Genomic DNA, 15,677 nt, shown 5'->3' with positions numbered 1-15,677 from the left:
AAACTCCTGCCCCCAGCATGGTCTTACTTGCCTAAGCCATGTCCTACCTTTGACCCTATAGTACCATGCCATAAAATATCTACTCTTTGGACATCCACTTCCTTATGGCTCTGCAGTCTAAACCCCTGACCACTCCCCAGATAGACTCTTCTGGGTTGCTTCTAGCTCCAAGTATTTGATGTTGAGCTTCCAGTTAATTCTTTGATCAATAGATCTGTAAGGACTACAGAGTAGTCTGCATATACAAAACTGAGTCCATGTTCCAAGCAGTCACATTAGTGCTTGGAGAATATTACCAAGTCAGAAGGGAGAAAACCCGAGTTCCCACCACTGACTGGCTGTATGGAGTCAGGGAATATTCCTTGACTCTCTGTTTCTTGGTTAATGCAGCTATAAAATAGGGAGCATGAGAAATGCCTTACACAGCTCGGGGAGCTGTCATGAGGATCAAGTGGGATCACAGGCAAGAATGCGTTTTGTAAACTTCAGAACCTTGCTCAAAGAAAAGAACTTTCTGTTTCTTCACATCTTTAAAAACTTGGAACCATGCACTGAAGAAAACATTTTGGGGATTATTTAGCCAAATGGCATGGGCACCACTGCTGCAGCAGAACATTAGAGCCATACAATGTCATTCTTGTTCCACATTCCTTACAGATACACCATATTGGAATCAACCGATGTTTTGGGCAATCAGTTTACGTATCAAGAAATGTCACGTCTGGGTTAATCCTCACTGGACCTTTCTGAAATGAGCCAGAGGTATACCATATCCCTAAGAAGAAGACTAGGCTCGCTGATATGGTAGTTTAGAGGTCAAGAAGTGAACTCAGCTCTCTTTAGGCAATAAAAGGGATGAGGCCATGATAAAAAATACTCTTCCCTTGCACTACTCATGTATGTAAAAATATACTTATGAAATGATGTTAGAGTAATCTTCACATTAGGTACACACATACAGAAACACACAAACATACATCTATACACCAATACCACCTAGTATCTTGGCAAATTCTCAATGCCATGTTTGAAGCCCTACGGAACACTTAAAAACCCCGTGAGGCTTATGGGAGATTCCTGAACTCTAATTAGGTTTTGAGAAAAGTAGATTATTGATTCCTGAGGTTTACAACTATTCATATTTCAAAAGCTTGAGTTCCAAAGAGAAACAACAAAGAAAGAGAAATCAAAAGAGTTACATTGAGCCACGATGTAGAAGGACTAACAGGGCCTGCAAATGGGTACTTGCTACCAGGAAAAAAAACAACTCTAAAATTACATAATTAGAGGATCATTGAGGGAATGGACATGCCATTTATCAGTATGAATCAGTATAAGTAAAATTTTCCTTTGCACAAAATACTCATATCAAGACTCCTGAAAAAGTGTGAGGAGCCCAAGACTACCTTCATTCCAAGGGGAGTAAAGATGACACATCTTTGGGGCTCAGTGGAGATGTATTCTGCTTCATATGGGAGGAGAGATGAAGAGTTTTATTAACTCTGGTTTGAGGCCAAGTTCGCAGGACATAATAATCTGAGTTCATAGGAAATAGAAGAGTATAACTAAAGCTCTTATTTCTCTGTGATTACATTTACTTGTCCATGAGAGGGTTATAATTCTATGAATTAAAAATAATGTCATACAAAAAGAATATCAGCTTTTCTAAAATATTATCAGGACTTTTTTTTTTTCTGCCTTACGATGCATTAGAAAAACAGAGTATCTGAAATGAAACCTTCTTCGATTTTCATTTTTTCAATAAATATTTATTGAGCTCCTCCTGGGTACCAAACCCTGACCCCAGACAGCAGACTCTGACACTAATTCGTTGGTATTTTAATCAGATGTATACTAGACTATTGATTAACTTGCACATATTCACTTGTTCATATGTTTACCTTTCTCAGTATAAGCAACCTAAGGTTGGGCATGTGACAGACAACACTTTGAAATCACAATTTAAAAAAAAATTATATAAAGATGCTTTGCTTTATAAAATATTTTATCAGAATCCTAATGTTCATAAAAAGATCTGATTCTAAAAAATGGACTTAGGTAAAAGTTTTAAGAACATATCTCCCGTTACAGTATTATAGACTGGGTCTCTCCACGAGCTAATGAGGAAGGCCGTAGCATGTGGAACATGATATTTGTTTTTTCTTGTTTACTTAAAAAAATTTTATGTTGGGGGGGCTTCCCCGGTGGCGCAGTGGTTGAGAGTCCGCCTGCCGATGCGGGGGACACGGGTTCGTTTCCCGGTCTGGGAAGATTCCACATGCCGCGGAGCGGCTGGGTCCGTGAGCCATGGCCGCTGAGCCTGCGTGTCTGGAGCCTGTGCTCTGCAACCGGAGAGGCCACAACAGTGAGAGGCCCGCGTACCGAAAAAAAAAAAGAAAATTTATATTGGGGTATAGTTGATTTACAATGTTGTGTTAGTTTCAGGTGTACAGCAAAGTGAGTCAGTTATACATATACATATATCTATTCTTTTTCAGATTCTTTTCCCATGTAGGTTATTACAGAATATTAGGTAGAGTTCCCTGTGCTATACAGTGGGCCCCTGTCGATTATCTATTTTATGTATAGTAGTGTGTGTTAATCCCAAACTCCCGTAAACCCACAACAGAACGAGGATATGGGCGGATAATGAGGACTCGACTGTCCCTGGACTGGCAAAGTCAACAGAATAAAACAGATGGCTACGCCCAAACTGAGCCTGAGGATTTCTAGTATTCATTTACTGGAGGACACAGAATTCTTTCTGCAAAAAATAAATTCTTTTTGAGATTATATTTTGACTTATAGTTAGATATCTAGGACCTGTCACATATGGTGTAACCTACAACAAAACAACAACAAAAACAAAAGATCAGGGAAAGGAGTTTTTTGTCCAAAGAGAAAATGCCAAAAAAATAATCATAATATTCCACAGTTTTGCAGACAAGATGGCCAAAGACGCAGACTCTTTACTGATATCCCTCCATGGGCCATATGATAAGGAAATCTGAAACCTGGCACTCTCTGACTACAAGATCACTACAGTTTTCTTTGACAGGAGACCTCACGTAATGAGACTGAGAGCTTCTAAGCGGACAGATGTCTAAGCTGAAATGCTGACGATCCTTCCTGAGGGTGAGTAGGAAGGTGATTATTCCAGAGAAGGAGTGGGGAGTGAAATCAATAGCAAATCAAATGTTTAGTGGTTAAGGCAAACTATACTACGACAAATTCTACAGCATTTGCAATCCGTTAAGAAATAAAGAGAAAATGATTCAGCAATGTCACTCGAAACAGGAGGACTTTTGTCAGGTGGGCAAATGAATACTTGCTCCTGACAGAAAAACAGAATGAGAACAGGCAGCCTAAAAGATTTTTTTTTTTTTTTAATTAACCAAATCATTCAAATACAGAGCTGGACTTCTCTGAGTCACTGATGATTCAAACCAGCTCTGGCATCCGCATCAGAAGGTGTAAGAAGGACCGATGGCAATTATATTGCTGAAGAAAAAAAAATTACAGGCTAGTGGGCTGAAAAAGGAAAACAACAACCAGCTATGAGTCAAACCGACAAGATCAAATGGCCAAAACAGAAAGAATGCCCCCAATGCAAGAGTCTTCTGGAACTGGCTGAAGGCAGTGAGAATGCTTGCTTTCCTCAGGCATGTTTGTCCACAAGAATCTCTCTTCATATTAGTCACAGAAAACAAGAGCTCAGAAACAAAGAAATGATAAAATAAAAGCCCAAACAATTGTAAACATGCATGGGTAACATGTTGGATGCTTTCATGAACATGTGTTCTCCAAGGAGTGACAAACTGGATGTGGACTTGGTCCTTAAAAACACACACTACCGAAGGGCAGGGCCACGTCTGCCCTCACAGACTACATCAAGCATCCATGACGATGACCGGTGAGTCAGTGTCAGCTCATACATTCCTGGTGCCCAGGCCGTGCACAGTAGAGATTAGAGCTCCACAACAGTCATGACATACATAATAAGCATAAATAAGGCAACACAAACGATCAGAACGTATTCTGTTAGCACACAGGAGGCAGTTTTGTGTGACTGAATTTTTCAGGTGCTTCGGGCAGGGACCACTAATGTCCTTGAAACCAAAGTACTAGTTACAGTGGGCAGAGTCTGTGTTTTTTTTGTACAAATCAGGAGCGGAAAAACATGAGTATGCAACCAAATCACTGCAACTAAAAAAAGCAACCGCAGAATAATTTTGGTGATATTGTACTTGTTCTGGGGGTTGCCATGGAAATCTGGGAGCTAAGCTCCTTCACTTTCCATATTTACCAAGTGATTCCCGCTCGCTCCGATGACAAGCGTGCCACATACAAGACGCAGGGTCTCTTGATCACAGAACTCAGAGGCGAGGCCAGGAACGCACATGCCAAATCCGCCTGGCTCGGCAGGCCTGAACACGTCTGGCCCACTGAATACTCAGAGCTGGAGGGTAAATAGGAAACACAGACCTTCGACGCCACTTTGAGGGAGGTTTCTCACCATGCACAGAAGTCTGTCATCATAGAGGCTGATATCTCAGCTTTCCATGAGGTCTCAGACGAGTCGTCAGAAAGAAGATCTTTAACAGCAGCTCCTGACGCCTCACAGAGCCCAAAGGAGGGAACTCACTCTCCACATGATCAAACAGGAAGAAAAGGGAATCGCAAGACAGATGGAGGTTCTGCAGAGACCCAGGGCGTTACACCAAAAATATTAAATGCAAAACGTTTTGCAAAAGCAAAACGCCCAGAGGCTTTCCCGGGCTATGGTGGAGCGAGAGGTGTACTTTCTCTTGCTTGTTAAAGTTTTGCAATGAAGCCTGTAATGTATCATCTTGACAAGACAATGATAATAGCATAGCAGCTTAATGAATTTTGCAATAAAAAATGAGTGCACAGCAATTTCTGAGTTTACCATCTCTGGGAAACACCCAAGTACACAGGAAGCTTGGAATCAGACTTTCTAAAGCAATTTTTCTCCTCTGTAGCTTTTGCTGCTGATAAGAGTGGTGTGCCAAGCCCCACTAAAATCTGAGCTGATCTGCTTTCATGCTGACCCAGCCTCAGTCCCTACGATAAAAATAATCTGAAGAAGTAGTTTGGGCAGCATATTTGAGCACATGAAAATAGGCTGGGTAATGTTTTAAAAAATAATCTTAAAATGTAGTTGGGGCAATGATGGACTAAACAGGGAGGTGATGAGTGAAAAATGTGGTCAATGTTGTTTGGACCCTAGATGCAGGACATGATATCACAACTTCTGGCAGGTTGTCTTCAGCAAAACCACCACTGATTTTGGTCCCCTGTGGACTGACTGACATTCTCTCCCCATGGTGCCCATAATAACCCTCTGCATTGCAAAGGGAAAGAATGCCAATGAAAATGGAGTGCATGAGAGAATGGGGAAGTCATTGTGGCTGGCCCAGGACGGAAGTGATTCACTGGGATGAGACATGGAGGTACAGTGGGGAGCCTCTCCTGAAACAGCATTTCAAAAACCACGGCGTAGGAACACGCCTCTAATTAATGGCTGGACAGGGAACTGAATGGTCACAGTTAAGCAGACACTCTGCTACTAACAACATAGCCCTCTTTCTTCCCTGAGAACTTACTTTTCAGGAGGGACAGTCTCCCTTTAGTCTATGGTTCCCCGGTATCTGAGGAAGCCTACATACAGACTGCTTACACCACTGCTCATGAGAAAGAAGAAAATGATAGATTTACTTATTTTTATGCCATGACTCATTGCAAAATGGGTTTGAGATAGTAAATGAAGTGTATGATTAGAGAGTTTTGTTTTTATCGCGTAAAAATTAGGCAATACATAATAAATATGCATTCCTCTCCAACTGAAAAGTACAGAATAGCATACAAATAACCTAGATGTATTTTGGTGTGTAAAAGTCCAGTTGTTTTTCCATACGTAGAAACAGACACCTATTTTTTTCTTTTAACAAGGTGGGATTACATAATGCCTAATGCTACAATATCTGTTTTACATAGTGATAATGCCAGAGGTGAGAGGCTGGAATATGCTCTTTTTAATTTAATGATCTACCTTGAACTTTTTTCCTGCCATGAGCTTTCCACAGCATCATTTTTTAAGGGCCACATCAACTATGCGGTTCTCACTCACACATGGTAACCATACATAATTAAGATAAGAACCACATTACACCTTACAGTCTGTGTGACAACAGGAATCCCTGTGGATAAACATGTCGTCTGCCAAAACAAACAGGTGTGTCCAGAGCGCCCAGGACCTGCAGAGGCAACCTGAGAAAAGACACATGCTGCAGCTTTGATGGCTCCGAGAGAGGTATTACATAAAGCTCTGAACAGTATGGATTCCCAGTTATTTTTCAGCAAGGAAGACACACATGTTAAGTACATGAGCTGAATTCTCAACCTCTCCCTGGGCCTGTCTGGGAGAGGGTCCAGGATGAATTAACTGAACTAAAAGAATTAATCAGAGCGATAATCCCAGCTGCCAGTTAACAAGATCCATGTAAAATAAAGTCTAAGAATCCATTCCCACCCCACCAAGGCTGCACAACTCGTCCCAGGCTGCTGAAGTGCTGGCACTCCAGCATCAGATGGACTCCCTCTGGGGCCAGGGAGACTTCGCATTACCCTCACATAGGGGCCTCTCCTTTGGACTCTGCAGGCTCCAGAGGGGGAATATTTTCTTAGTCAAACATAAAGTAAGACTATAGCCTGATGATAATCATCGTAATCTGAGCTAACATTTATTAGGTGCTGAGTATGCTCTAGGCCCACTGTCAAGTACTTTACATGCACTGGCTCACTTAATCACGGTAATTCCCCTCCAAGGAAGCTATTATTAGTGATTGATTTTACAGATGAACAAATGGAGGTTCAGAAATGAAAAGTAATGGACTCAGGCTTCCCTGGTGGCGCAGTGGTTGAGAGTCTGCCTGCCGATGCAGGGGACACGGGTTCGTGCCCCGGTCCGGGAAGATCCCACGTGCCGTGGAGCGGCTGGGCCTGTGAGCCATGGCCTCTGAGCCTGCGCGTCCGGAGCCTGTGCTCCACAGCGGGAGAGGCCACAACAGTGAGAGGCCCGCGTACCCAAAAAAAAAAAGATTAAAAAAAGTAATGGACTCTAGGTCTCAGAGATGGTGGGTGATAGAGATGGCATTGAAAAAAAGCATTGAAACTACAGAGCCCCAGCTTCCAACCACCACCAGCCTGCCCCAAACCCCAACAGAGAGTCTAAGAGACACTCCGCTAATGACAGAAGACAAGCAACCTTGACAATCCCTCCCTCCCCCAAGCTAGTGCTTCTCTAACTTTAGCTGGCATCAGCATCACCAGGGTGCTTTTAAAATTACAGAGGCCTGAGCTCCAGGCATGACCTGATTCAGAATGTACTGGGGAGGAGACCAGGCATCTGTATCTTTCAACAAGCTCCTTACATGATTCTAATGCACACCCAAGTCTAAGAACCACACTTCCAAGAAACATATTTTAACACCTTGGGACAGGTATACTTTGGAGATATTTTGGGTTTGGTTCCAGACCACTGCAATAAAGCAAATATTGCAATAAGGCAAGTCACATGAGTTTTTGGGTTTCCCAGCGCATGTAAAAGTTATGTTCACCCTACACTGTTGTCTATTAAGTATGTAATAGCACTACGTCTAAAACAACAATATACACACTTTAATTACAAAAAACTTTATTGCCAAAAAAAGCTAACCATCATCTGACATCGCAGTGTTGCCACAAACCTTCAATTTGTGGAAAGCGCAGTATCTGCGAAGTGCAATAAAGCAAAGTGCAATAAAAAGGGGTATGCCTGTGTTAAGTACTAAAAATTCGGGACAAAATAAGTGATGCGTGTCACCCTGCAACCTTTTGGAAGAAATCTTAAAAAGTACAAGACCTGGGTGCTTGGTTCCCTCTAATCCTCTGGCTCTACCTTCTGCAGTTGCCTGGAAAAAGTATAGCTTTCACCTAGACATACCAGTCCAATCTCTGCTGCATGATGTATCTGCGTGTTAACTTGGAGATTAAACAGTAATCTCCTTTGCTACCATTCATCTGGCAGCACAGTTGAAAAACCTCCTTCCATCTGTTCTAAAGTGATCACAAACGAGAGTGACTGCCTTGGCCCAGCATATTAAGTGACTGCTGAATGCACACTGCTTGCTGCAGAGCTGGGGTGACATAGGGGGGGGTCATCGTGTGGCTGCTGCTTGCCACCACACGTATTGAGGAACCCATTCAATATGGTTCAACTGCCTCCGTGGCAACGCTGGACTCTGGGACAGATGGTTTTTATTGCTTCCTTAACTCAGTCTAGCAAGGTTTTCACTTTGGCAGCTCAAGAAGTGGCAACATGGCATGGGGAAGGGGCATGACTTGCGTACAAATCCCTTCTCTGCCGTTCGCCAGCTGTGTGGCTGCTTAACCCTTCGAGCCCTGGTTTACTTGTTTGTAAAATGTGGATGATGAGGACCTACCTCATGGGGTGATTACCAATTATAAGGATGAGATGAGATAACACTGGGAAAAGGAAAAAGCCATCTGGAGAAGACTCCACTACCACTCTCAGATTAAAGTGGACGAGTCTTACAGAGGTGCCTGGGCACACAACTGGTCTACCCACATGGAATGAAAAACTCCTTCTGGAAAATAAAACACACATCAGTGAGCATCAACTAACATGCCAGATACTTCCATGACAATCTGCGGCCAGAGCGTTGGCACAGATTCACTTCTAAGAGATAAGAATGGGCTCCAACTTCTGCACAGGGCAGGGGCACTGCAGCGAGGTGAAGGGGAAACGTGTGCTGGTGGGAAGCACCCAAGGGAACTACTCTGGGAGTTCTGGGCTCATCAAGCATGTCAACTAGGGGCTGAAGAGAGGGCTGACCCATGGATCACAGAACAAATATTAAACTGCAAGTATGCCAATGAGGAGGAAAAACATAACTGAACTCAAAAGGGAGTAGGCACACAGACATAATAGGAAATGAGCTTCTGAGAGTATCATACGAAGTCTGAAGGTAGAAGAGAGGTACATGGAGATATCGTGTAGGTGTACGTGTTTGTGTGTGTTCTCACAGGTGCGATCCCTGTAACACAATATCTACTCTACGGCAAGAATCTGAAGAAAGGTAAGGTCATGTGAAACCTGGAGAGGTGTCACAACGAACCCAGAGTGCACGACATGAAATCGACAGATGAATGGCGAGTGTCCACAGTGATATAAACAGCTAATGGACAACATCTGAACCCAGTTCCAGTTGAGCAGACAAAGGAATCTTGAGTTTGTGTGTTTAGGTTAAGAAGAAGGATCTGAGCCAGTCAGAAATTTAGAGCAAGCTCTGTAGACTCCAAACTGTGGTACGTATTCCACAGGTGGACACACAACAATTTTAAGGTCAAATGTGGATGAACATTTTTTAGCTGAACAGTTTCATATTTATTTTAATGTATATTAGAGAGTAATACAGTAAGACAATAAAATTCACGTTGTAGAAATTTTACTGAGTAGGATGAGGCCGTGTAAAGAAGTGAGCTGCTTTCAAATTGATTTATATAAATATATTAAACAAACAACAGTGCAAAAGTTATGTTTTTGTAGCCCAAAGGGTGAATGAAGGCCTATGTAAATGATTCAAGTTTGGGAAGTACTGAGCTAGGTATGGAAAGAGGCCTTAATCTGAAAAACATCACTGTATGAAAATACAGCATTTTTTCCCCCCACAAATTACCTGCAGTCTTCCCCAGCATTTTAACTCCAAAGAGTAAACTCAGTGAAGTGCTTTGATAGTCTTCTATCTTTGTCCATAGACCACAGGGGAGGGTTTGTGTGTGAAAACAGTACACTGTGACCTGCTCATCTAACGGTGGCGAGTGGCTGCACCGCAACCTAGGAGGGGCGAGAGCTGGCAGAACCTTCCAGCTCCTGCTCCTATGGTGCCTTTCCAGGCCAGCCTGGACATTACTCTAATTTCCCAGGAAAATAAGGGTTTCTAAAATCAATTCTAAAAAGTATATGTATACACGCACCCCTACGTGCCTTCCAATGAAAATGTTTCTGCAGAGAAAGGGAGGAAAGTTGAGCACCCCACAAATATCTGCGCATATGGAGATTCCAGCCCCATTTCCAGGGAGCGTCTCCTCGTGTTCAGAGGGAAGATGTAGTGCTTCACTGTCTTCCCGTCTCCCATCCTCCTGTCCCCTGTGTGCAGACAGGGACGGCTTGATCTGCAGCTTAGGCACGTCTGCTTTCACACATCCTTAACTTTCACCTGCTGCCTCGTGTGATAAAATTAATCTTGGGCAAGGATCTAATTGATTTTCTCCTAATCGCCATCTTCTTTCTTACATGCTCCCAGAATATGCTTTAAGACCTGATCCAGAGCTGCCTCTGTTTCCATCTAACCATAAACTCGGCACTATTTCAGGTCTTAGAGGAATTTACCAATATCGTCTGATCTGTCCTGATCTGCACTGGACATTGCTTAGTACAAAACCTTAGGTGACTGTGGCTGTCGTGGAAACATGAGAAGCATCTCACCCCACAGCTCGATGCTGTGTTTGTGGCAGATGTGGGTGAGGCCAGGCCTGTTCCAAGTGTTCTTTGTTACAGACCACAGCAAGAACGACCCCAGCCAGATACTTAAGGGGAACACAGGCTATTGTTCGATGGGAAGCCAATCCCAGTATGGGTCAAAGCCCTAAAACTGTGCATATCTGCTGACCTAGAAATTCTTCCAGGAATTGATCATAAGGAAATCATCATGAATATGAATAGATTTAGCTATGAGGATGATTACAGTGGCTTTACTCATAAAAGCAACATATCTGAAACAACCTCAGCGGTTGCACCAACGTGCAGCCATATTATGGGATATGACGACCTCTTTAAAAGCAGTGATCCTCCGAGGGTGGGTAAGATTTGTGTTCAGGAGTAATGATAAGGGAGGCCATTACTTCTGAATGACAAAGGGATAAAAAACATTTTCTGTAACAAAGATAGAGACACAAATCCAGATATGGAGTCTCTTTTCTCTTCAAAGCAAAGTGGGTCATTTTTCTGATTTGCGCCTTTACTGTAACTCATAGAGAATATTATAAATATTATATATATACAATAAATATCATATTTATATAAATATATAAAAATAAACATATAAATACATAAAAAATATAATAAGTATATAATAATAATAGCACCGCCACACCTCCCAGCATTTACTGAGAACCATCTGAAGTGCTTTATTCCTCACAACAAGCCTATAAGGAAACTGTTATCCCTGTTTTCCGGAAGAGGAGACTGAGGCCATGCAATGGCAGATAACTGGCCCACGTCACACAGCCAGAGAGCAGCCAAGGAGGACTCTCACCCAGGCGCCCGGTGCCCATGAGTGCTTTCAACCACCACGTTCTCCTGGCTCCCTGAATGCACACACCTGAGAGCAGTTATCCTGCCGACTTACCATTACCTATTCACCTGTCTACTTCCTTTACTCAAATGTGAGCTCCTTACAGACGAGGTCACGTTTTTATACTCCCCGGTGTCTGCGTGTGATTAAACAGGAACTAATAATAGTAGCAGCAGCTCTCCATCGATGGCCCTTGCCACGTCTAGGCCTCTGCCAGCTGCCTAGCTGCATAAGTTCATTGAATCCGCACCATTTCCCTGTGAGGTAGGCCCTATTACCCCTACTTTACAGACAAGTAAACTGAGGCTGAGAGAAGGTAGGAGGCTTGCCTGAATGCTGTCACCGGCACAGGGACCCAGGGCTGCCTGCCTTCGGGCGCAGCTGGGACCCTCGACTCCCACCCTCCACCCCTGGACTTCCTCATTACAAAGGCTGAAACCAGACTGGAGATTTGAGGGCCCAGTAACCCAACTGCTGCAAAGAACTCAGAAATGCACAGGTGAAAACAAGATTCGATACAGCTGTGGTGAGAACACTCTGCTACTTGGAGCAAGGAGGGCAATGCTCTTCTATTAACCCGTGAATTAATTCCACACATTTACCAAGCAGCCACTGTGTGTCAGGCCCAGGAGAGGTGGCGGGGAAGGACGAGCAAGCCAAACAAGGCCCCTGTGCAGAGAGAGCCCCACTGCAGTGGGGCGTGTGACTCGCACAAATAAGCACCGAGTTACAACCCGAGAAAAGGAAGGGAAACTGGTTCTAGGGGAGCCGCTAACAAAAGACGGGCCGAATAAGCGACGCCTGAGCTTAGATCTGATCGTGCAGCTGGAGGAAAAGGGGCTCAGCTGTCTGCCCACAGGGGACTGGGAAAGAGGATCCTGGGCGGTGTGGCCCTCCCTTTCATCCTCAGCACCCCTGCTTCCTGTCCTGTCGAGGTTACTCAGCCACGGAACCCGGGAGGGTACAATGGCCGATACAGTGTCCTCAAGGACACAAAAGGCAGCAACGCACACAGAGAGGCTGGAGGTGAGCACCCCGGGCAGCTGGGAGGAGGCCTGGATGTCCCCCGGGGACCACGCTGGCCCTGAGTAGTGGCACTCACGTTTCTCTGTTGACTGCATGGTGTGGAAGAGCGTCAGGGGCCTCTCGCTGCAGGATGGGGGCTTGGAGTCACTGCTCTTCTTCCGAGACAGGTGCAGCTGGGCATTGGTGAGGGGCGCGTCAGGCACGGTGTTAAATATCTGCAAAATAGTTTCATAAAAAGGTTACACGCTACTGTGAACTGGGGAGACAGCACAGGTCCAGACAAGTACGACCGAAAAGCCTGATGGAGTCTAAGAATCAGCAAGAAAAAGACTGAAAAAGACCACCAGGATTTGCTCAGGACTCTATTTTAAACATCTCTAGGAATTGGCACGAAACATCCTCCTTTGGAAGCGCATCCCAAGGTTCGGGAACCATTCACTTCCACTTCTCACCCCTTCTGCTATCATTTCCACAGATCTGCCTTTTGTTGTTCTCTCTCCGGAGCCAATGGAAAGCTGCTGTGCTAAATGTAAGCCATTGTCTGCGAAGAGGGCTTAAAGTTTTTTGACCACCTTTGTCCAGAACGGATGAACTAAAACTACTTTGCTTTCCTCATTGGTTCTGTTTCCCAGTTCTTAACAACTGCTTCACAACTTTCTGAGGCTGTGAAACGTGCATTTAAATAACATCCCCCCAAAGAAGCCCAGAACAGGGCAGCACCTTCTAGTCCTCAGTCATCCCCAGAGGGAGCATCTAGTTCAGCAGCTCTGTGTTATCTTTGATGCTGAGCATTCTTTTTCTTATTTAAAAGAGGGAAAAAAGGTTGTTTCCCCCAAATCTTGATGATAGAAGTAACATACATACTACAAACAGTTTGGAAAATGTAGAAAAGCGTCAAGAAGAAAATAGAAAAATTCTCCCAATTCCACTATTTAGAGGTAACCACTGTTAGCATTTGAGTTTTATTTTCATATGAGGTTTTTTCTTTTAAGCTTTCATTGCAAAAAAAAGTCTACGGTAAAAACTGAGAAGAAAATTACATAAAAATCATGACAATGCTCATCTTTTTTCCTACAGATCCAAGTACGACAGAATTATTATAATAGCTACCACTTACATGGCGCTTACCATGATTACAGTCACTGCCACGCAAGGTCAGCTCCCTAGGGACCAGTCACTGCGTGTATTTTCCATGTAGCTCACTCAGTTCTGAGTGACTTTGAACTTCAAGTACTGTCCTCACCATTTATAATGAAGGACTGAGGCAGAGAGGTTAAGCTGCCACAATTACAGATACACTTACAGATGATAACATAGAAACCTATGTCCCTAGATTTTCTCAGTTCCTTTTAAAATGCATATAATAACAACACTAATTCATTCAATCTAGAAAGATCTTTTCAGCATCTCCTTTATACCAGGCACTCTGGGTACAACAGCGCTTGAGGCCAACATGTCTCCTGTGGTTAGAGAATTTGCATCTAGTAGCTGTGATTTACTGAGCATCTACCATGTCAAGTGCTTTGTATGAGTTATCTCATTTAATGTTAAAGCACGCTTCTCCATAATTGGAATTCTATTCTTTATACAGTTTTGTATCCTATATGTTTTCTCTAACATTATATTGTAACATTTCCCCCTTCATGAAGAAAATCTTTACACCTGATTCTTCCTGGTTGTATAACACACCCACTGTATTAAGATATCAATATTCATTGATCCACTCATTATCATCTCTTACTCTCTGGAGCTGGCCTCCTTCTGGATTTTCTCTTTCCCAACAATCACGAGTAATGAGAGCACAGTGGTGGCACCTCCACTCCCCTCACCTATGGGTGGCCCTAGACACATCAGAGTCTTTCTCATGGCTTTCTCTCCTTTGTGTGTGCATTTAAAAGCAGAACTCAGAAGCTGAGACATAGGAAGCAAAGTCATAAGAATGATAAGAATTTCAGCCAAAACAGCTGCTCTCCATGAGTTGGCAGGTCCTTGGGCTCCAATGATGCCAGCCAGCTGGTTCAGTCAGTCTTGCTCCCAAACGCAGCTGTCTGAAAACAGCATTATCATATTTTCCCTAGGGGACTGAATTTTCAACAAAATAAATTGAATCACTACATAGCTGAGTTCAACTGGGGAGAGGATGTAAGGAGAGAAGGGGACCTAAAACAAAAACAACAAAAACCTCCTGGCTGGGCTTCCCAGGTGGTGTAGTGGTTGAGAGTCTGCCTGCCGATGCAGGGGACACGGGTTCGTGCCCCGGTCCAGGAGGATCCCACATGCCGCGGAGCGGCTGGGACCGTGAGCCATGACCGCTGAGCCTGCACGTCCAGAGCCTGTGCTCCACAACGGGAGAGGCCACAACAGTGAGAGGCCCGCGTACAACAAAAACAAAACAAAACAAAACAAAACCTTTTGGCTTCCAGAGGAGTTGGAACCCCTAAAAATAAGTACCAGTGTTACACATGTCACCAGGCTCCTTCTGAGCATCTTCAAGGGAAGAAAAGAGAAATTATGGTTGTTGTTGAGCTCAAGGACCACTAAGCTTCTCAGAAGCTCTCTCCCGCTTTGTTCTGTCCTCCAACAATGCTGAGCCAGGGCTGCTCCTAAGTGACACCCCGTGCACCATTACCACTGGCACTTGCTCCTAGATAGGAGTGTTTGCCCCTGCCAGCCACTGTGCAAGGTACTTTACATGACTTATCTCTAAGTCAAAGGTACTAAGCAGGATGACCATTCCACAAGGAGAGATTTCCTAATGCCACACGGCTTAGCAGGAGAGGGGCTGGGATGGGACCCTAGGGCTGTAGTTTCTAACATCTCCACTCCCCACCTCTGCAGCGGTCCTCAGCATTCAGCTTGTCTTCTCCAGCTAATCTACACTACAGAAGCCAGTGCCCAAACCCACAAGTACAGATTTCAACAAATAATGATATCCCTTAGCACCCTTCTGCCTCTGGCCTTAAGTACAGCATGTTCGGCAATCCGAGCTAAAAAACATCTGGGAATGAATTCAGACACACTGACAGGTCCCCACCTCCTTATGTCTGGCCTCCAAATTTTTTCTTTTCCTTTTATTTTTCCTTTTTCATTTCTTTTCTCTTATTTTTTTAATACTTTTTATTGGAGTATAGTTTCTTTACAATGTTGTGTCAGTTTGTCTCTTTTCCTAAAGAGCTACTGAGAATGAGATCCTCACTCAACCACAATGTGAAG

The 15,677-nt window shown here is 43.8% G+C and overlaps 1 protein-coding gene across 2 annotated transcripts in view; it reads right to left on the bottom strand.

Moving 5' to 3' along the window:
• Positions 1–15,677, bottom strand: part of ARHGAP26 (Rho GTPase activating protein 26) — a gene marked incomplete at its 5' end in the record, with an annotated part of 471,037 nt that overhangs the window by 73,685 nt on the left and 381,675 nt on the right. For both annotated transcript variants that reach the window (XM_082652237.1, XM_082652238.1), the window contains one exon: positions 12,541–12,679. In XM_082652237.1, the coding sequence (XP_082508363.1) occupies positions 12,541–12,679 (139 nt within the window). The remainder of the gene's footprint in view (positions 1–12,540; positions 12,680–15,677) is intronic.

This window comes from Grampus griseus, assembly GCF_964374135.1.
Source record: "Grampus griseus genome assembly, chromosome: 3".
NCBI classification, from domain to species: Eukaryota; Metazoa; Chordata; class Mammalia; order Artiodactyla; family Delphinidae; genus Grampus; species Grampus griseus.
The sequence above is the reverse complement of the archived record's forward strand: the minus strand, read 5'-3'. Positions and strand labels throughout refer to the sequence as shown.